This window comes from Chiloscyllium punctatum, chromosome 27 (genome assembly GCF_047496795.1).
Source record: "Chiloscyllium punctatum isolate Juve2018m chromosome 27, sChiPun1.3, whole genome shotgun sequence".
Taxonomy (NCBI): Eukaryota; Metazoa; Chordata; class Chondrichthyes; order Orectolobiformes; family Hemiscylliidae; genus Chiloscyllium; species Chiloscyllium punctatum.
Genome location: NC_092765.1, coordinates 45,376,519 through 45,397,352, shown reverse-complemented (window position 1 = coordinate 45,397,352; position 20,834 = coordinate 45,376,519). Strand labels below are relative to the sequence as shown.

General features: G+C 43.4%; 1 protein-coding gene across 4 annotated transcripts in view; it reads left to right on the top strand.

Moving 5' to 3' along the window:
* Positions 1 to 20,834, top strand: part of LOC140453677 (mitogen-activated protein kinase kinase kinase 5) — a 167,810-nt gene that overhangs the window by 48,682 nt on the left and 98,294 nt on the right. For all 4 annotated transcript variants that reach the window (XM_072548596.1, XM_072548594.1, XM_072548593.1 and 1 more), the window contains 2 exons: positions 2,460 to 2,566; positions 8,503 to 8,673. In XM_072548596.1, the coding sequence (XP_072404697.1) occupies positions 2,460 to 2,566; positions 8,503 to 8,673 (278 nt within the window). The remainder of the gene's footprint in view (positions 1 to 2,459; positions 2,567 to 8,502; positions 8,674 to 20,834) is intronic.

The following is a 20,834-nucleotide window of genomic DNA, read 5'->3' as shown; positions in this document are numbered from 1 at the left end:
TCCAAAAAGACCCCCCCACCAGGGATATATTTCCCTCCCCACCCCTTTCCGCCTTCCGCAAAAAACGTTCCCTCCGTGACTACCTGGTCAGGTCCATGCCCCCCTACAACCCACCCTCCACTCCTGGCACCTTCCCTTGCCACCGCAGGAACTGCAAAACCTGCGCCCACACCTCCTCCCTCACGTCCATCCAAGACTCTACAGGAGCCTTCCACATCCATCAAAGTTTTACCTGCACATCCACTAACATCATTTATTGCATCCGTTGCTCCCGATGCAGTCTCCTCTACATTGGGGAGACTGGGTGCCTCCTAGCAGAGTGCTTTAGGGAACAGCTCCGGGACACCCGCACCAATCAACCACACCGCCCTGTGGCCCAACATTTCAACTCCCCCTCCCACTCTGCCGAGGACATGGAGGTCCTGGGCCTCCTTCACCGCCGCTCCCTCACCACCAGATGCCTGGAGGAAGAACGCCTCATCTTCCGCCTCGGAACACTTCAACCCCAAGGCATCAATGTGGACTTCAACAGTTTCCTCATTTCCCCTTCCCCCACCTCACCCTAGTTCCAAACTTCCAGCTCAGCACTGTCCCCATGACTTGTCCTACCTGCCTATCTTCTTTTCCACCTATCCACTCCACCCTCCCCCTGCCCTTGACCCAACAGCTTCATCCCCTCCCCCACTCACCTATTGTACTCTATGCTACTTTCTCCCCACCCCCACCCTCCTCTAGCTTATCTCTCCACACTTCAGGCTCTGCCTTAACTCATGATGAAGGGCTTTTGCCCGAAGTGTCGATTTTACTGCTCCTCGGATGCTGCCTGAACTGCTGTGCTCTTCCAGCACCACTAATCCAGAATCTGGTTTCCAGCATCTGCAGTCATTGTTTTTACCTAATTATCTGACTAGTTCTACCTGCAATTTAAGTCTATGTCGAATGAATATTCATACCCCTGCCATTGGAAACCACTTCCTCTTATTTAATCTTTCAACATCATTAATGAGTTTGAACATCATTATCAAATCTCTTAATCTGACTTTCTTGAAGGAGAACAGCTCAAGTTCCACAGACGATGCCAGACGGGTGAATTCCTCCTGTTTTTATTTCCAAGCTTCCTCACTTTTTTCATTGTAGTTCTGCAGATACAGTAAACCTCATGTGCATTCCCTCCAAGGTCTTGACACGCTTATGAGACTGTGGTGTGTGATGAAGATTCATGATATATTGCTGAAATTATCATTTGGAAACTTGATGTGCGCAGAACTGTGACAGCTTTAAATTTGATTTGTATTTCTACATTGTGAGTGTGGAGAAAGATATAATTAAAGCTTCAGTTTTGAGTGACACTCAATTAGCTTAAGTTTTGTTTACAAACATCTAAATGACATCTTCAAGACCCTTGAGGTGAATAGTTCAGTGCATTAGAAGCAAGGGTAGAAATGGATAAAGGATTGTTGTTGTCTAGCAACAGGAGCCTGGAATCACAGAAATACAAAAGGTCAAGCAATGTACGTAACTTCAGTCAGACAGCAATGATGCTGATAATTTCAGCCTCTAAAAAAGTCTTGAAAATGCCCTGAGTAACTTAGCAGAAAATGTCCATAATCAGAAAACTGCTAGAAACTGAGTGTTTGGAAAAGTATGTGTTTGTTCTGAAGATGTTTGAGGTCAGAAAGCTCCAGAAACCAAATACAGCCAGACCAACCAATAAAGATCTTTAAAATGGAGACCGGGTGATCATAAGATTTTGCTGAAGATAGAAGGGTTGAGTCTTCAGTTCTGATGGTCATGGTAAAATTGTTTTAAATAGTTAAAGTTAAACAAGGAACTATGGATGAAGGAGATCGGAAACAAAAACAGAAATTGCTTGCAAAACTCAGCAGATCTGGCAGCACCTGTGGGGAAAAGGCAGAGTTAATGTTTTGAGTCCGGTGACTCTTCGTCAGAACTGAGAACTAGACTCGAAATGTCAACTCCGCTTTCTTCTCTCAGAAGCTGTCAGATCTACTGAGTTTCTCCAGCAATTTCTGCTTTAAATAGCTGTATAGTGTAAAATGGTTTGTTTTTTCAAAATTTTGGTGTGCAGTAAGCTTCGATATTCCGGTGACGAAGGAGCAGCACTTCAAATAAACCTGCTCGTCTATAACCTGGTGTTGTGTGACTTCTGACCTTGTCCAGCCCAGTCCAACACTGATAGCTCTATGTCATGGCTCCCAATTACTGACATTACAATTTAATGGGAGCAAGAAGAAGGGAAAGTTGTGGGTTAAGGAGAGCAGGAGAATAGAACTCAGAACACATTCAAATTCAATAATTCTTGAGTAATGGTCACACTAACTGAGCGTGCAGTCATGAAAGTGGTTTTCAATGTGAGCTAGTGAGAGGCAATGATAATTAGCCCTTGCTGAGTAACAGTAGTTGAGGAGTTTTGACTCTGTGCTATTTTCGTTTCAAAGGATCTCGATGCAACTATCAAGCTGGTGGAAACTCTGCAGAAGCTGCCGACATGTAATGTGGCGGAACTCCCGAATATCAAGTTTCATTACTGTTTTGCATTAAACAGGTAGGTGTCATATCGAGACGTGCTCATTGACCTTTCCAAACTCTGTGACGACCTGGAACAGCCTTGTGTTTGCATTTCCTCATGGGTAGCTCCACATGATCGCCCTCACCGAATATCATTCACTCCCTCTTTTATTCTCCAAGGAGGTGGTAGGATGCACGGCGAGGGGATGTGGGCATCTTTGTCTTAAGCTTCTTTGGAGGGCTCAGTGTTTAGCCCTCTCCTCTGCATCAGAAGATTTCAGATTTAAGCTTCAACAGAATACATAATGAAAGGAGTACTGTGTTTTCCGAGGAGTTATTTCACTAATGGACCTTAACGTTTCTGTCCCCTTGGATATTTCCTGAAGGTCTTGGGCTCCCATTCTGATCCAGAGATGGAGAGTTCTCCCTGCTGTACTGGTCAACATTTATCTCTCACTCAGCATCAATGAAGTGAGCTGGTCATCATCACTTTGTGGGACTTTGCTACATTTTTCTAATTCATAACAGCATCTAGACTCCAAAAATGTTTTTAAAGCCAATAAGGTCACCTCATTCCTTTCACAAATGTTCAGGTACAGCAGGCAGTTAGGAAGTTCAATGGTGTTCTACCTTCTGTTACAAGGCTTTTGGAGTGAGGACATCTTGCCACAGTAATACAGGGCATTAGTCAGGTCCCACCTGGAGTGCAGTATGCAGTTTGGTCTTCGGACTGAAGGACATCTTGAGGAAGTGCCATGGAGATCCTCTGAACTGATATCTGGGCTGTGAGGATTGTTCGATAAGGAGAGATTGAGTCCAGTCGGCCTGGAATTTAGAAAAATGAGAAGTGATCTCATTAGAGAACAAATAAAATTCTTCAAGTGATTGACCGGGTAGATTTGGAGAAAGTTTTCCTTTTTTTGGGAATCTAGCTAACGGGTGATTGTCAGAGCATAAGTGATGGCCATTTAGAACTGAGCTGAGGAGAAATTTCCTTGTTCTGGGTCAACAAATCTTTGGAATTCCCAACCTTTGAGAACCTTGGATGCTCAATCATTGAGTAGAGTCAAGACTGAGGATGTTTGACTATGGATTAAGTGATAAGAGAAAAGCTCTATAAGGTAGAGTTGAGCTGGAAGGTCAGCCATGGTCTTATTGAATGGGGGAAGTGAGCTCAGTTGGTTAAATGAGCAGCTTGTGTTCCTACAACTCACTCTTTCCCCTCAGTCTCTGGAAAGTTTGACATACAAAGTGATTTTCTGAGGGAAAAGGTAGAAACATTTCCCAGGAATTGTTGGGCAACTCTCTCAACCACTCAGATGTTGGAAGCCAGGTCCATGATGACCTATTGTGAGGCATATTGGAAAAAAGCACCAGGCTGTGACTCAAAACGGATGTGCTTCATATCTTCAACTATTCTCGGGTAACTTCCTCTGCACTGTTACCAATGCATCTCACCCGCTGAGGGTTTTAAGTAGCAGATTGTCAGTGAAGGTACTGGATGCGAGCTTAACTTTTTTGGCTACAGACTTGGAGAGAAAAACTTTGAAGGTTCATGGGGAAAGGCCTGGAATGTGCAATGAATTAAGAACCATTTCCAAATATCTGAGATAGATACGATGGGCTGAATGGTCTCCATCTGCACCTTATGATTCTGTGATTTACCAGCAGTCGAGGTTAAATAGAGTCACAGAGAGGTAGAGCACAGAATCAGACCTTTTGGTCCAACGCGTCCATACTGGCCAGATATTCTAAATTAATCTAGTCCCTTTTGCCCGCACTTGGCCCATCTCCCTCTAAACCCTTCCTATTCATATAGGTAAAAACAATGACTGCAGATGCTGGAAACCAGATTCTGGATTAGTGGTGCTGGAAGAGCACAGCAGTTCAGGCAGCATCCAAGGAGCAGTAAAATCGACGTTTCGGGCAAAAGCCCTTCATCAGGAATAAAGGCAGAGAGCCTGAAGCGTGGAGAGATAAGCTAGAGGAGGGTGGGGGTGGGGAGAAAGTAGCATAGAGTACAATAGGTGAGTGGGGAAGGGGATGAAGGTGATGGGGCGGGGGGGGGGGGGGGGGGGAAGAGCCCATCCAGATGCCTTTTAAATACTGCAACTATACCAACCTCCACCACTGCCTCTAGCAGCTCATTCCGTACATGTACCATGCTCTGTGTAAAAAAGTTGCCCCTTAGGTCCCTTTTAAATCTTTCCCTTCTCACCTTAAACCTGCGCCCTCTAGATTTGGACTCCCCTACCCCAGGGAAAAGACCTTGTCTATTTACCCTATCCATGCTCCTCATGATTCTATAAACTTCTATAAGGTCACCCCTCAGCCTCTGACTTTCTATCTTCAATGCATCATCTGATTGCTTGGAATCTTCCTCCCCTTTTGAGGGGATTTGCTTTGTGCAAATTGGTTGCTGTATTTCCTACATTACAACACTTCAAAAGTATGTCATTGGCTGTGAAACATTTTGGGTTGTGACACATTGTGGAATATGCTTTATAAATACAATTTCATTCTTGATATTACTGTCCCTGATTGATGAATATTCATTGATGAAAATAAAAGTGATGCTGCCCGTCATATATTTTGGTTTAAAAATTATCTAATGGGACGTAATTTTGCCTTTGATTAACAAGTACTAATTTTTTAGGATATTTTCACCAGCTCCTCCACTGCTACATTTAGAATTAGTTTTTATTGTCAGGTGTACTCAAACACAGGGATACAGAAGTACAGTGAAAAGTGTATAGTGTCACTTTTCCAGCACCATTTTAGGTACAAAGATTCCTTGCCACAAAATCTTTAATATGGAAGAAGGAGGGACGGAAGGGGGCAAGGTGAGTGATTCTGAGGATAGTTTACATCGTTCTAAAGCATGGTTTGAATCTTTCAGTGCATCCAGGACTAGTAGCTCTCACTCTGAAATGAAGATCACTCAATACCTGGCATGGAGTATGTAGCTTTAACAGCGTCATCAAAACACAGACAAACACAGCTGTACCTGTGCTTGTGGTAGTTTGTCAAAGCCCTTGAATTATTTGCATTGCTTCTCCTAGGGAGTTCTTGGATATAATGAAACAAAATAGGTGGTCTGACAGGGCAAAAGGAGGTGTGAAAAATCAGCAGCAAGCCAGATGTAAAAGAAGAGAGAAACTGATGGTGTTTACCGGTAAGAGCAAGAAAGGATGAATAGTTTGAACAGAGATATCCTTGCTGCTGAGAGAGGGAGTGGCAATGGGAAGGGAGGACAGACGGGGAGGCTGACTGACAAGTCAGACTGAGAGGGAGGAAGTGGGAGTGGGAGGACAAGATGGAAAGAATGGGGAAAGAGGCAGAGCCGGGAGTGAGTGAGCAAAATTGGAATGAGGAGAGAGAGAGAGAAAAACTTTGAACATTCTTGGAATTGTTTCCCTGTTCTGTTTAGTTGACTGCAGTAGACAATTTGTGACTTGACAAGCAATCAGATTTCACACTATTTAAATGTTAACCTCCTTGGGTTATCTATTTGTTTAAATAATTGCCAGGTTACTTTCAAATCACATGTAAAAGTTTTGGGTGGGACTTGCTGCTGGGTGTAACTTGATCGCCCTCGCATTGCGGTTATTGACATGTGAAAAATGAAATGGTTACTGAATTATAACACAGTGAATTGAAGAATTGGAGAGGCTTGGTACTGGGAAATGGATATGACTTTCTCACTTTGAACAAAACATTGTTGAAGTTAGAGCCCTTGGAGAATTTGTTGGCTCCAAAACATGGGAATAGATCAAAGTCATGGAGTGTGGATTCATCAAACTCAGAGCAGTGAATCTACAGTTACAAGGAGATAAGTGAGATACTACTGTAGAGCTATTTAAGTCAAGGAAGTTTGAGATATGTGATAGTGGGTTTTAAAATAAAAGAAGGATTTGAGAAGGTGGATAGAGAAGATAACTTTGTTAAATATTCGCTTAGCTAGACAGAGCTTGAAGCATGCTTGAGAAAAAGCTAGCACAGAGCTGATTCAGCAAGTGAGCAGAACCCCTGAAACTCCTGTTTATATTTGTCAGCCAGGGCTCCCTGATTGGACAAGATTTGCAGCCCCAATCAGAGAACTCATATTCTGTGAGGTCTACCTGGCTGAGCTCGTTGCAGGAACTACAAGCTGCCTTTCCCCAGTTAATTATTCTTATTCTGGTTTGTTCAATGTCCTTTTCCACACACAGTTTAAACCTTATGGCCCCGTGATCACTGTACCCGAAATGTTCTTCATTGAAACTTGATCTACCTGACCAACCTTATTTTCAAGGACTGAGTCTATCTGTTCCTTCTTCCTCAATGGATTTTTAAAGTACTACTGTAGGAAATATTTCTGAGCCATCTCTAGGAAATCATCCTCCTCTCCGTCCTTTCCACTATTGCTATGTCAGTCAGTTTCTGAAAAATGTAAGCTATAACGACTTGATCATTCTTGTACCTCTGTAATCTCCTTGCAGATTTCATCCTCCACATCCTTCCCACTAGTTGCTGGATGGTAGACTACATTGTGCAATGTAACTGCACATTTTTGTTCCTGAATACAAGCCAATTTTATTTTGTCCTTTATCCCTCTGGAACATTCTTTATTGTCAGCAGTGAAACATCTCCTTAGTCAATACCTCCACCTGTCCTCCTGTTTCAGTTTCTGAAACATTTTATAGCCACTCTGGCCTTCCTTGGGCCCTTCCGAAGTAGATGCTGCTGTGAGGGAGGAGACAAGTGGAGAGATCAGAGAAGTTGGGATTATTCTCCATCGAGTTAGAAAGGTTTTGGTAGCAGTGTTCAGAGTAATGATATACAGGTCATCCCCGCATCTTGAAAGTTCGCTTTACGCCACTTTGCTTGTGTGAAAGTCCTACATTAGTACCTGTTTTTGCTAACTTAAAGAAATCTGAAGAGGCTTTTTGCTTTTATGAGAAAAGGCAAACCTTTTCCCAAATAAATTAATTCTTCACTTTACCCCATTTTGGCTTACGAAAGGTTTCATAGGAAAGCTCTACTTTCAGATAGCGGTGGATACTTGTAGCCATAGGGTCATTATGGCACAGAAAGAGGCTATTCAGCCCATCACATTCATATTGGCTCCTGGTGGTTCTATTGGTTAGATTAGATTCCCTACAATGTGGAAACAGGCCCTTAAAACCCAACAAGTCCACACCGACCCTCTGAAGAGTAACACACCCAGACCCATTTCCCACTGACTAATGCACCTAACACTATAGACAATTTATCATGGCCAATTCACTTGACCTGCACATCTTTGGATTGTGGGAGGAAACCAGAGCACCCGGAGGAAACCCACACAGACACGGGGAGAATTCCACACATACAGTCACCCAAAGCTGGAATTGAACCCGGGTCCCTGGCACTATGAGGCAGCAGTGCTAAACACTGAGCCACCGTGCTGCCCAGTCTTCAGCCGATGCTGATATCCCTGTAATTTCTTCCATGTGACCACAATTTCTTTTGCAGTTACTGTCTCTGTTTTAATTACCATCGTAAGCAGTGAGTTACAAAACTTTGTCACTCACTGTGTATAAAAAGAAAACTATTCCTCATATCTCCTGTGTATTTTTGCCCAACTCTGTTCTTGTGCCATCAACTAATGAGCAGATTTTTATTTATTTCATTCAACTATTTGTTATGTTGTCCATCTCCTGCAGATCTCCCCTCAAAATTCTTTGCACTGAAGAGAACAAAGCCAACTTCTTCCACTCTAGTCCTGTAACTAAAATCCTACATTTTTGGAACCATTACCAAGAAATTGTTCCCTTTGGCAGGAGGATCAGTCACAGGGAGTGAGTCAAGTCAGAATTCTTTCAAAAGGCTGGTACAGAATCAGTGGGCCAAATAGCCTCCTGGGCAAGGTCTGAAAGTAAAGTATGTATGGGGATACTAAGCACTGTTTTCACTGGTCAATCTTTGACTGTGGAGGTATCTTTACGACAGGAGGAACCAACCTGGAGATCGGGAAAGAGCCCTATCAGTGATCCTGCCGGTGGTGATGACTGGGAAGCAGATCTCATCTGATCTTTACTGCCTGTGTGGGCGCATATATAAGGATATCTTCATCAGCTCCGACTTCACGGACTATGAGAGTCGAGACAAGTCTTGTTACTGGTAAGGAGCAGCTTGCATTGGCCACTGTTGCTTGAGTAAGTACACCGGGATTGGTGAGACCTTCAATGGTTTATTTAGAAAGGAAGGTCTTACCCTTTATAGAAGACTTTCATTCCAGGTCACTGCCAACTCTGTATCCAGTTGGCTGGCTCAGGCAGCAAGCTAAAGACTTGACTCCTGACCCTGTCCCAGCATATTACAGAGTTGTACTTTCAAACAGTAGCATTGTGTTTACATTACTAGGTCAGTGACCAACAATCTGGAGACACAAGTTCAAATCTCACCATGGCGACTGGAGAATTTAAATTTAGCTCATAAATAAATACAGGAGCATAAGCTAATAAAGGTGACAAAAAAAAATCCTGACCACATAGATAAGGTGATTAGCCAAGGTATTTTTCACAGGGTAGGGTGGTGAGAGGGAATAGATTTAAAAAAAAATAAGACCCAAGGGCAACCTTTTCACACAGAGGGTGGCACATGTATGGAATGAGGAAATGGTGGAGGCTGGTACAATTACAATGTTTAAAAGGTACATGAATAGGAAGGGTTTAGAGGGATGTGGGCCAAATGCTGACAAATGGGATAGATCAGTTAAGTATACCTGGCTGATGTGGACGAATTGAACTGAAGGGTGTGTTTCCATGCTGTACAACTCAATGACTCTAAATGAACAACCCCTAGATTCCACACTTTTTATTTTCAAAGTAATAATTCTTGTCAAGATCTATTTGGTTCAATAGTTTATTTTAGGAAAGGAAAATTGGTTTCCTTACCTGCTGTTATTCATACAGGGAATGATCAGTATTTGGAATGGACTTCAAGCTGAGTAGTTGTTGTCGTCAAATCTCTGGATTCTTTTAAAGTGCTCGTACGGTATTGGAGGGAGTGCTGTGTTGTTCTGGAATTGCTAAATTAAGATGGATGGAGTGTTTTTCCTCTTCTGGTGACCTGTTGGGGATTCCTACACATTTTGGGAAATTCTAATTTCACTGTGAAGAGCTAAAGAAAATTCACATATCTTCTGTTTTCCTGAGCACAGTCCCAGTTTGAACTCTGCTGCTATTGAGTAACATTGACAAATCCTCCAATTTAAGGCTGCTGTTAATGCAAATTACATGCAAACTATTATATAATAGCAGAGTGATAGCGGGATAATATATGAGCCAGAGGCTTTTACAAGCTCTGTATCTGTAATGTAGGAGTTATATAAAGTGTTAAAATGGCTAAGGCAAAGTGGTATAGTTTTATAAAAAATTGTTGACCATAATTGGAACAACTTTCAGCTGGAAAGGCTAAAACTCAGGGATGTAGTTTATTTGGGGAGGAAACAGTGACTGAGAAGGTGAATACTCGAAGTTAAGCCCAGCTCATGTTCTGTTGATTGCTGCAGTTAAAGGCAGTCCCTGTGCAGTACTGTTACAGTTTTAAGTTCTATTCTGTTGATCTAAATATAAACTAAAGCCTGTTCACCATCTACAAACCGCAAACCAGGAATGTGATCGAATACTCCCCAGTTGTTTGGATGAGTGCATCTGACAGCACTCAGAAAAACTCAGCATCATCTGAAACTGTTAGCCTGATTGGCACCACATCCATAAACATTCACTCTGTCCACCACCACAGCAACATTTGTGACAACTGCAGCAACTCACCAAGTCTCCAAATCACTGAACCTTCCAAACCTGTGACCTATAGCACCTCAAAAGAACGGTGGCAATCAGGGGAAGTACTGACAGGTTTCAAAGAACAAAGAAAATTTACAGCCCTGGAACAGGCCATTCGGCCGTCCAAGCCTGAGCCGATCCATCTAAACCTGTCGCACATTTCCTAAGCATCTGCATTCCATTGCTCCCCACCTACTCGTGCATCTGTCCAGATGCGTCTTAAATGAATCTACTGTGCCTGCCTCTACTACCTCTGCTGGCAACACGTTCCAGGCACCTACCACCCTCTGTGTAAAGTACTTGCCACTTGTATCCCCCTTAAACCTTTCACCTCTCACCTTGAAAGTGTGATCTCTCGTTATTGAATCCTTCACCCTGGGAAAAAGCTTATCTTTATCTAGCCTGTCTATACCCTTCATGAGGGTCCCCCCTCAATCTCCTTTTTTCTAGTGAAAACAAACCTAACCTACTCAACCTCTCTTCATAGTTAGTACCTTCCATATCAGGCAACATCCTTGTAAACCTTCTCTGCACCCTCTCTGAAGCGTCCACATCCTTTTGGTAATGTGGCGACCAGAACTGTACACAGTATTCTAAATGCGGCCGAACCAATGTCGTGTACAATTTTAACATGACCTGCCAGCTCTTTTACTCAATACCCCGTCCGATGACCAAATGCCGCCTTGACCACTCTATCCACCTGTGCAGTAACCTTCAGGGTACAATAAACCTGAACTCCCAGATCTCTCTGCTCATCAACCTTTCCCAAGGCTCTTCCGTTCACTGTATAATTTGCTAAAGAATTAGACTTCCCAAAATGCATCACCTCACATTCGTCTGGATTGAACTCCATCTGTCACTTCTCTGCCCAACTCTCCAATCTATTTATATTCTCCTGTATTCTTTGACAGTCCCTTATGCTTTCTGCTACTCCACCAATCTTTATGTCATCTGCAAACTTGCTGATCATACCAACAGTGTCCTCTTCTAGATCATTTATGTATATCACAAACAGCAGTGGCCCCAACACTGACCCCTGTGGAACACCACTGGTCATCTTTCTCCATTTCGAGAAACTCCATTCAACTACTACTCTCTGTCTCCTGTTCCTCAACCAGTTCTTTATCCACCTAGCTAGAACACCCTGCATACCATGTGACTTCACTTTCTCTATTCATTTACCATGGGGAACCTTATCAAACACTTTACTAAAGTCCATGTATATAACATCAACAGCCCTTCCTTCATCTATCAACTTGGTCACTTCCTCAAATAACTCTATTAAGTTGGTAAGGTACGATCTCCTTAGCACAAAACCATCTTGCCTACCACTGATAAGCCCATTCTTTTCCAAATATAAATAGATTTTATCCCTCAGTACCTTCTCCAGGAACTTTCCCACCAGTGACGTTAGGCTCACTGGTCTGTAGTTACCCGGAATATCCCTACAACCCTTCTTGTACAGGGGGACAACATGAGCAACCCTCCAGTCCTCTGGCATCTCACCTGTGTTTAAGGATGCTACAATGATATCTGTCAGGGCCCCAGCTATTTCATCTCTCGCCTCCCTCAGCAACCCGGGATAGATCCCATCTGGTCCTGGGGATTTGTCCACGTTAATAACCTTTAGCCTACCCAACACATCTTCTCTACTTATGTCAACATGATCCAGAGTAATCAAACTTCTATCTCTAATCTTGACATTCATCATGTCCCTCTCCTCAGTGAACACTAGTGCAAAGTAATTATTCAGAATCTCACCCATTCTCTCAAGATCGAAACACAGCCTTCCTTTATTATCCTTTAGTGGACCAATCCTTTCTCTAGTTACCCACTTGATTCTTATATAAGAATAAAATGCTTTGGGATTCTCCTTAATACTGCTCGCTAAAGCTATTTCATGACCCCTTTTAGCCCACTTGATTCCTCTTTCAAGACTGGTCTTACTCTTCCGATGTTCCTCCAGGGCCCGTTCTGTTCGAGGCTGCCTGGACCTTATGTACGCTTCCCTTTTCATTTTTGAGATGTCCCAAATGCTGCACTACAATGGCCACAGCTACCAAGAGGAGTTTTATCGTCAGCAGCAACTCAATGGTTTGGAGGGTGGTGAGCAGTCCGGAATCCACCAAGACCACTCCTCCTTGTCACCCTTAGGCAAACCCTGCCTCTTCCCCAGTTTTAGGTCCTCCAGCATTCAGTGGATGGACATGTCCTAACCCAGAGCCAGACTCCAGGAGACTTTAGCTGTAGACAATGGAACCATTAGTGAGAGAGCATGCATGAGTTTGTTATTTGTAAGTTTCGATCATATTATTTGCAAATTTAATTTTAGCCTGTCTCATGTTTTCTTAAAGAAAAGGAACTGTATTGCAATGTTTTTACCTCCCCTCTTTGCTAATGTGAGAGAGACAGGGTCGTAAATTGTGTAAATTTACAAAACGCTAGTACAGCCACACTTGGAATATCATGTAAAGTTCTGGTTGCCCCATTACAGGAAGGATGTGGAAGCATTGGAAAAGGTGCAGAGGAGATTCATCAGGATGTTACTTGGTCTGGAGGGAAGGTCTTATGAGAAAAAGCTGAGAGACTTGGTTCTGTTCTCATTGGAAAGAGGAAGGCTAAGAGGGGATTTGATAGAGACACACAAGATGATCAGAGGATTAGATAGGGTAGACAGTGAAAGTCTTTTTCCTAGGATGATGACGTCAGCTTGTACGAGGGGGCATAACTAACAAATTGAGGGATGATAGATTTAAGACTGATGTCAGAGGCAAGTTCTTTACTCAGAGGGTGGTAAGGGCGTGGAATGCCCTACCTGCTAATGTCGTTTACTCAGCCACATTAGGGAGATTTAAACAATCCTTGGATAAGCACATAGATGGTGATGGGATAGTGTAGGGGAATGGGCTGAGATGAGTTCACAGGTTGGCGCAACATCGAGGGCTGAAGGGCCTGTTCTGCGCTGTATTGTTTGATGTTCTATGTTCTAAAGCAGGTTGCATTTACCATTTTTCAGCTCAGTGTGACATCTGTGTAATGTTATCACATAGCTTTCCTACACCTGGCAGCTCTGATAAAAGGCTGCCGACCTGGTTAACTCTGCCCACAGAGGCCAACAGACCTGCTGAGTATTTTCAGCATTTTCTGCTTTTACTCCAGATTTCCGCAACCTGTTCTGCTTTGTTTCAGAGTTTGATTTACGACTGCTTCAATAAATTTCACTCTGCCTACTGTGAAGAGTTGGCTGTGGATGCTGCGGTGACAGTCTGCTTGCATGTCATAAATTTAGAAGGCACAGTATCAATTTTATGACAGCTCTGTTTCGTCAGAGTCTTGAGGGGTTGTCTGCTCTTGCAGGACAGTGCAAAGGAGCCCAAACTGGAAATGCCAGAAAGGCAAAATAAAAGCCAAAAATGGTGCAAGTACACAGCAAGTCAGCCAGTGGTAGGATCCTGAAAAGAGGCTTATATTTCACACAATACTTTCTAAAGGATGAACAGCTTTTCCAGAATTGGATCCCCTTTGGGAGGGCTGTGGTGACAGATAGCCTTCACCTGACCCTGCCTGCTTGTTGCACCCCATGTCGCCCCTCACTCATTGCCCCCCTCTAATTCCCTCAGCCATCTTTGATTGATTGATTGAATATAAGCCATAACCTGCGGATACTCTGCTCAAGGAATTCAATTGAGCTGCTCTGAGCATGTCAGGAACCTTTCTTGTTTAGCATGTCATCAGAAACCACAAGATTGAATTACTGGCTTTAGCCGAAACAATGCAAGCTCTTATCCGACTGTTGCCATTAGCTGTGGGAAGATTGCCTGAAGGAGTGCAACTAGAGGTCACCTTACCACTACTGGTTCGTTCTCCAACATCCCTGCTCACTATGTTCCTCCTCCTTCTCCTGAAGAAGCTGAAACCCACTGCCCTGTGGCTCCAAAGTTGCTGGAGTTACCACGTAAAGCTAAGGATGAACTTGCGTTTATATAGCGTCTTTCACCACCCTAGCACATCCCAAAGTGAATTCCAGAAGGTGAAGTACTTTTTGGAGCAAAGTCACTATTATAAAGGAGGAAACGTGGCGACAAATTTATGGACAGTAAGCACCCACAAATAGCAATGTAATAATGACCAGAATATCTGTGTTTATGGTAATGTTAGTTGATTGGCAATTATTGGCCATTGTCTGGTTGTTATGCCCACCTGAGAGAGCTGACAGGATCTCTGTTTCATGTTTCATCTATAGATTAGATTACTTACAGTGTGGAAACAGGCCCTTCGGCCCAACAAGTCCACACTGACCCGCCGAAGCACAACCCACCCATACCCCTATATTTACCCCTTACCTAACACTACGGACAATTTAGCATGGCCAATTCACCTGACCTGCACATCTTTGGACTGTGGGAGGAAACCGGAGCACCCGGAGGAAACCCACGCAGACACGGGGAGAACGTGCAAACTCCACACAGTCAGTCGCCTGAGGCGGGAATTGAACCCAGGTCTCTGGCGCTGTGAGGCAGCAGTGCTAAACACTGTGCCACCGTGCTGCCATAGACTGCGCCTCTGACAGTGTGGCAGTCTCTAGTACCAACGTAGATTGTGCGCAGGTTTCTGGTGTGAAAACTCAATCCATAACCTCATAAAAGAATGGCAGTGCCACCAATGAACTACAGCTGGCAAGAGTACTATCAGAGATTTCCAGTCATGAACCTGTTTTGGGATTGTGGCTCACCATGGAAATGACCAGGCTCAATCTAGTCAGTAAGTAACTGCATTTAAATATACAGGATATACAGCAGACTTCTTAATCCATTCAGTGCAACCAATGTTCAGACATAAACATTACAATGGAAGCAGCTTCATTTTAATGCATAAGGGGCAGTTCCAAATAAGCAGCGAAACAATCTTTATTAACTTTATCCAACGGCAAGGTGTAACATATTGGAACATTGCTTCCAGATTTAAATGTTCACTTGGCCATTTTCCCCGAATGCAATGGTTTCGTAACTAGAAAAAATTGGGTACAATTTTTAGTTATATGTACACACTTTTTAATTGCTTTACAATGTTACATTCCTTAAGATTAGTCTTTAATTCCTGAAACCTCCCGGAGAGCTGGGAATCTGACCCATAATCTCTTGGTACCTTTTATTTGCTTAATTTTCTGGAGTTCTTCTGGTCCTAAGTGGGAGAGTTACCAGCAACAGTTCATAGGCCCTGGGCCATTTCAGTCATTTCTACTTTAGACCAAGTGCCAGTCCTGTGCTCTTTTCCAATCTGGCAGAACCAGGAAATAAGGATCAGCTGTCTATATACACACACACACACACACACACACACACACACACACACACGTAATGCCCTCAATCTTTTATTGCCAGCGTTGGTGAAAGGCATCCAACTTAATCCTTAACCGTAAAGAAACTGTTAGTGAGAGGACACAGGGTGTGCAAAGCTGCAGCATTGTCATTGCTTGTCAGAAACTATGTTTTCTTTATTGCATAAATGTAGGGGTGTTAAAATCATGATTAGATTAGATTCCCTACAGCGTGGAAACAAGTCCTTCAGCTCAACAAGTCCACACCGACCCTCCGGAGAGTAACTCAACAAGACCCATTGCCCTCTGACTAAAGCACTCGTCACTACAGGCAATTGCTACTGACCAATTCACCTAACCTGCACATCTTTGGACTGTGGGAGGAAACCAGAGCGCCCGGAGGAAACCCACAAAGACACAAGGAGAATGTGAAAACTCCACACAGAGAGTCACCCAAGGATAGAATTGAACCTGGGTCCCTGGTGCTGTGAGGCAGCAGTGCTAACCACTGAGCCACCATGCATATTTTCATGGTGATTTGGGGAAGGGTTAGGGGAGATGTCAGAGGTAGGTTCTTTACTCAGAGAGTGGTGGGAGTGTGGAATGCATTGCTAGTGGTGGTATTACAGTCAGATGCATTAGGGACGTTTAAGCGACTCTTGGATAGGCACATGGATGATAGTGCAATGAAACGTGTATAGGTTAGTCTAAGCTTAGACTAGGATAAAAGGCCAGCACAACATTGAGGACCGAAGGGCAGTACTGTGCTGTGCTATTGTATGATCTATGTAGTTTCCTTAGTGTGCTCTGCTGCCCTCTGTCACTGAGGTGATCTGTAGTCACTTGCTGCATTCAGATCTTTTACAACCAGTTAGCAATGTTGTTTTGGTGTTTTGAAATGGAGTTTGAGTGCAGACACTGGGTGAAATGCAAAGGGACAGGCAGGCTCTCATTTGTTTAATAGTTGCTGCTACTTGCAGTGCATAGCTATTGAAGAATTGGGCCCCTTGTTCTGTTATCTGATCTGGGAGTGTTTTGATACTGATACCGGCTATAAAAGACTGAAAAACGATATCGTTGCCAGCTACCTTGATAAAAACAAAAATTGAAGTTACTCTTTGCATCTTTCTGAAGAAGAGTCATATTCAACTCAAAGCCGTTTCTCTCACCACCTATGCTGCTGAGTTTCTCCAGCTCTTTGTTTCAGATTTCCAGCATCTGCAGGTTTTTTTGCTGATCTGCCCCCACCCTCCTGTTTTGAACAACTATCCCTTAAACTTTTTAAAGAGCTTGTTAATACTGTGGCGGATGATGATGAATCCCACATTAATGCGGTGTGATGTTGTTTCTAATGTGATTTGTTAGGTGAAGGCAAGTGTATTTTTTGTGTAATTCCTAAAGAGGCAGAACCTTTTTAAAAAGGTTTACTATCTAGAATAGGCAGGATAAGTACAGAACATTGAGTCCAGTGTTTACTTGCGAAACATTGATTTGAATGACGGACTTTACAATCTGTTAATGATAGTGTGGCTCTGCGCCGAACCAATGTTGAAATAATGGCTTCATTCCAACGTGCCTGTGTAAAATGTTGCTCCCTTCCGCAGAACCGAGCCTTCATTTTATCTTGTTGATTTTGCAGCATGCACATTTAAAGCCAAGAGATACTTGCATTTATGTAGTACCTTTCACAAATTTGGAACATACAGCCAGTGAGGTACATCAGATTGTAACATTAGAAATATAAGAGAGACTAGGCCAATTGGCCTCTCAAGCCTTTGTCATTCAATATGATCATGGCTGATTTAGCTGTGGCTTTAAGTTCACTTGCTGATCAGCACGTCCATAATCCTTGACTCCAAATTGTGCATCAAAAATGTCTAATTCAGCCTTGAATGACCCAGCCTCCACCACTCTCTGGGAGAGAGAATTCCAAAGGTTATTAACACTCCAAGGGCAGAATTTTATCTTTAGCTCCATCTTCAATGACAGATCATTTATTATTGAATTCCATATCCTAATTACAAATTCACCACAAGGGCAAACAGCCTCTTCGTGTTGGCCCTATCAAACCCCTCATTAAAGTGGGTCCTAAAGTGACTTCTGTCAAAAATCTACCCCTTGGAATGAACTCTTTTATACCCTGGAATTAGATGGTAAATGCAAATTTCAATCTTTTGTGATTTTTATTTCATTGATTTAATCTTTTACTGACTCTCAAATGGAAACTATTTTTTAAAATCACAAAAAATACCTGTTCTTAAATCACAAAGTCTATGTTTGATGTGCATACAAAGGTTACTAGCACATATTATTTACCTTTTTAGGGATTTTTCTTTAAGTTTTTTGAATTAGTTGTTCATCAGATCTTATCTCAGTGGAATACTTGCCAGCCTTCCTTCTAGAAAAGTCTGGAGTATACATGATCATAGAATCTAGTCTGCACAACGAGTTATTTTTACTGTGATTTCCAAATGGCCTGATTCTTTTGTTAAATGTGGACTGCAGGTTGCAGGAGGCATGGACTCTACAAACAGCCTGAAAACAGGGTTTGGTGCAGTACCGTCTTATCCCTCCCATTTGTCTTCTCCCTCAGTGCTACCTGCTATTAATCTAGTGGCTATCTTGTGAGTGGTAAGGTGTGTTAATTGTAAAGAACATTCTGAAGTGTGATCATGTATCAATTGGTCAGTCACATCATGATGACATCTCACTTGTCACATGACATGTTGCCAGGCAGTTATTGTTTGGCAGACCCCTTCACTCAACTGCAACAGGCAAGTTTGAGTTTGTGACTTGAAATAACAGGTTTCTATTTGGTTTGCGTAGTGTTGGTAACAGGAGAATTGTAACCAAATAGAGAAACATTTGGCTGCAAAAGTCACCTTAAACCTCATTGAAAGATAAAGAGTGGCACAGTGCTCAGTGGTTAGCACTGCTGCTTCACAGCACTCGGGTCCCAGGTTTGATTCCAGTCTTGGGTGACTGTGTGGAGTTTGCACATTCTCCCCGTGTCTGCGTGGGTTTCCTCCGGTTGCTCCGGTTTCCTCCCAGAGTCTAAAGATGTGCAGGTCAGGTGAATTGGCCATGCTAAATTGCCCATAGTGTTTGGTGCATTAGTCAGAGGGAAATGAGGCTGGGTGGGTTACTCTTCGGAGGGTCGGTGTGGACTTGTTGGGCTGAAGGGCCTGTTTCCACACTGTAGAGAATCTAAATAAATTTAATAGGAAAGTTTAAAATCCTGAAGAGTTTTGGTAGAGTAGATAGTGAGAAGATGTTTCCATAAACAACAGGGTCATTAGTGAAGGATTTAGATTGAGACTAATGGGCAAAAAGCCAAGGGCCACCGTGCTGTTGTGATCTAATTGCATTGTCCAACATAGTTGGGAAAAGGGATTTGGGCTGAAAATGTGTTGCTGGAAAAGCGCAGCAGGTCAGGCAGCATCCAAGGCACAGGAGAATCAACGTTTCAGGCATAAGCCCTTCTTCAGGATTTGGGGACATGTAGAGAACAAAGATTTTCAGGGCTCCCACCGAAAGACTGGCAGAATGGAATTAACTCATTGTCTCTTTCAGATTGTCAAACAAGCCCAATGCATGGCAGCATTCTATGCGCAGTCCACATCAGGGTACAACTCATATCCTGGACAAGCCCACATTCATAATGTGTTGTCAGCTGAGGCAGTACGCGCTCTGGATTTCAGAGTTTGAGCGGCAGCTGGTATCCCTGGGCTGTGTCCAGGAGGCTGAGGGAGTAACATGTTTTTTTTAGATTCCCTACAGTGTGGAAACAGGCCCTTTGGCCCAACATGTCCACACCGACCCTCTGAAGAGTAACCCACCCGGACCCCCTTCCCTCTGACTAATGCACCTATCACTGTGGGCAATTTAGCATGGCCAATTCACCTGACCTGCACATCTTTGGAGTGTGGGAGGAAACCGGAGCACCCAAAGGAAACCCACACAGACACAGGGAGAATGTGCAAACTCCACACAGTCGCCTGAGACAGGAATCGAACGCAGGTCCCTGGTGCTGTGAGGCGACAGTGCTAACCACTGAGCAACCGTGCTGCCCCTTGAACAATTTTCAAAGTTGTTTTTCCACTCCAGAAAAATTTGTCACTCAATAAATACAAAATTATCTTCTTAGCCATGTGAGTGTTCTGCAGTAATTGTGAAGTCCATATGCTGTTAACAAAGCACTTATACTTCAATTAACCAGGTGTAATGTTTAGAAAATTAATCATTAATCAAGTGGCCCATGGCTGAGCTGGCATTTAATACCCATACCTAATTGCCTTTGAGAAGGTGGTGGTGAGCTGCTGCAGTCCATATGCTGTAGGTAGACCCACAATGCCCTTAGGAAGGGAATTCTAGGATTTTGATCAGTGATAGTGAAGGAACGATGATATATTTCCAAGTCAGGATGGTGGGTGGCTTGGAGGGGAATTTGTAGGTGGTGGTGTTCCTGTGTGTCTGCTGATCTTGTCTTCTATATAGAAGTGGTTTTTGAAGGTCCTATCTAAAGTACTTTGGTGAATTCCTGCAGGGCATCTTGTAGATAGTACACACTGCTGCTGCTGCTGAGCATTGGTGAGGGAGCGAGTGGATGTGGTGCCAGTCAAGTGGGCTGCTTTGTCCTGGATGCTAATAAGCTTCTTGAGTGTTGATAGACCTGCACTCATCCAGGCTGGTGGGGAGTATTCCCCCACACTCTTGACTTGTGCCTTATAGATGTCTGTAACACATTGCTGGAAGAGGTCATCCCTTTACTTCAGATTGTCCAGGCAGCAAGGAAGACAAAGCAGTTGTCCAGAAATCCCATTAGCACAACCTGCTCTCTCTCTCTCTCTTTCCAGTTTTCACGGTGAGATTGATGGTGCCTCTGGGAGTGCAGCCACAGTCAGGTTCATGGAACCAGGGGCTGTGCAGCAGGATGAGGCCAGAAAACCGATGATATTGGGTGTGTGTGCAGCTGCAGATATGATTCTTGGATGCCTGTCAAGATGTCACTGAATGGCTGTGGCTAGGATGAAAGATGTTTCACTGTGAGGAAACACTGGATAAGCTGGAATTTGTTTTTTTGGACCAGAGCAAATGGGAGGGTTTTTTAAAACTGTATACACAAAATTGTGAGAACAGTCCATTTCCCTGAGCATGGACCTAAAGCTACTCAGTGA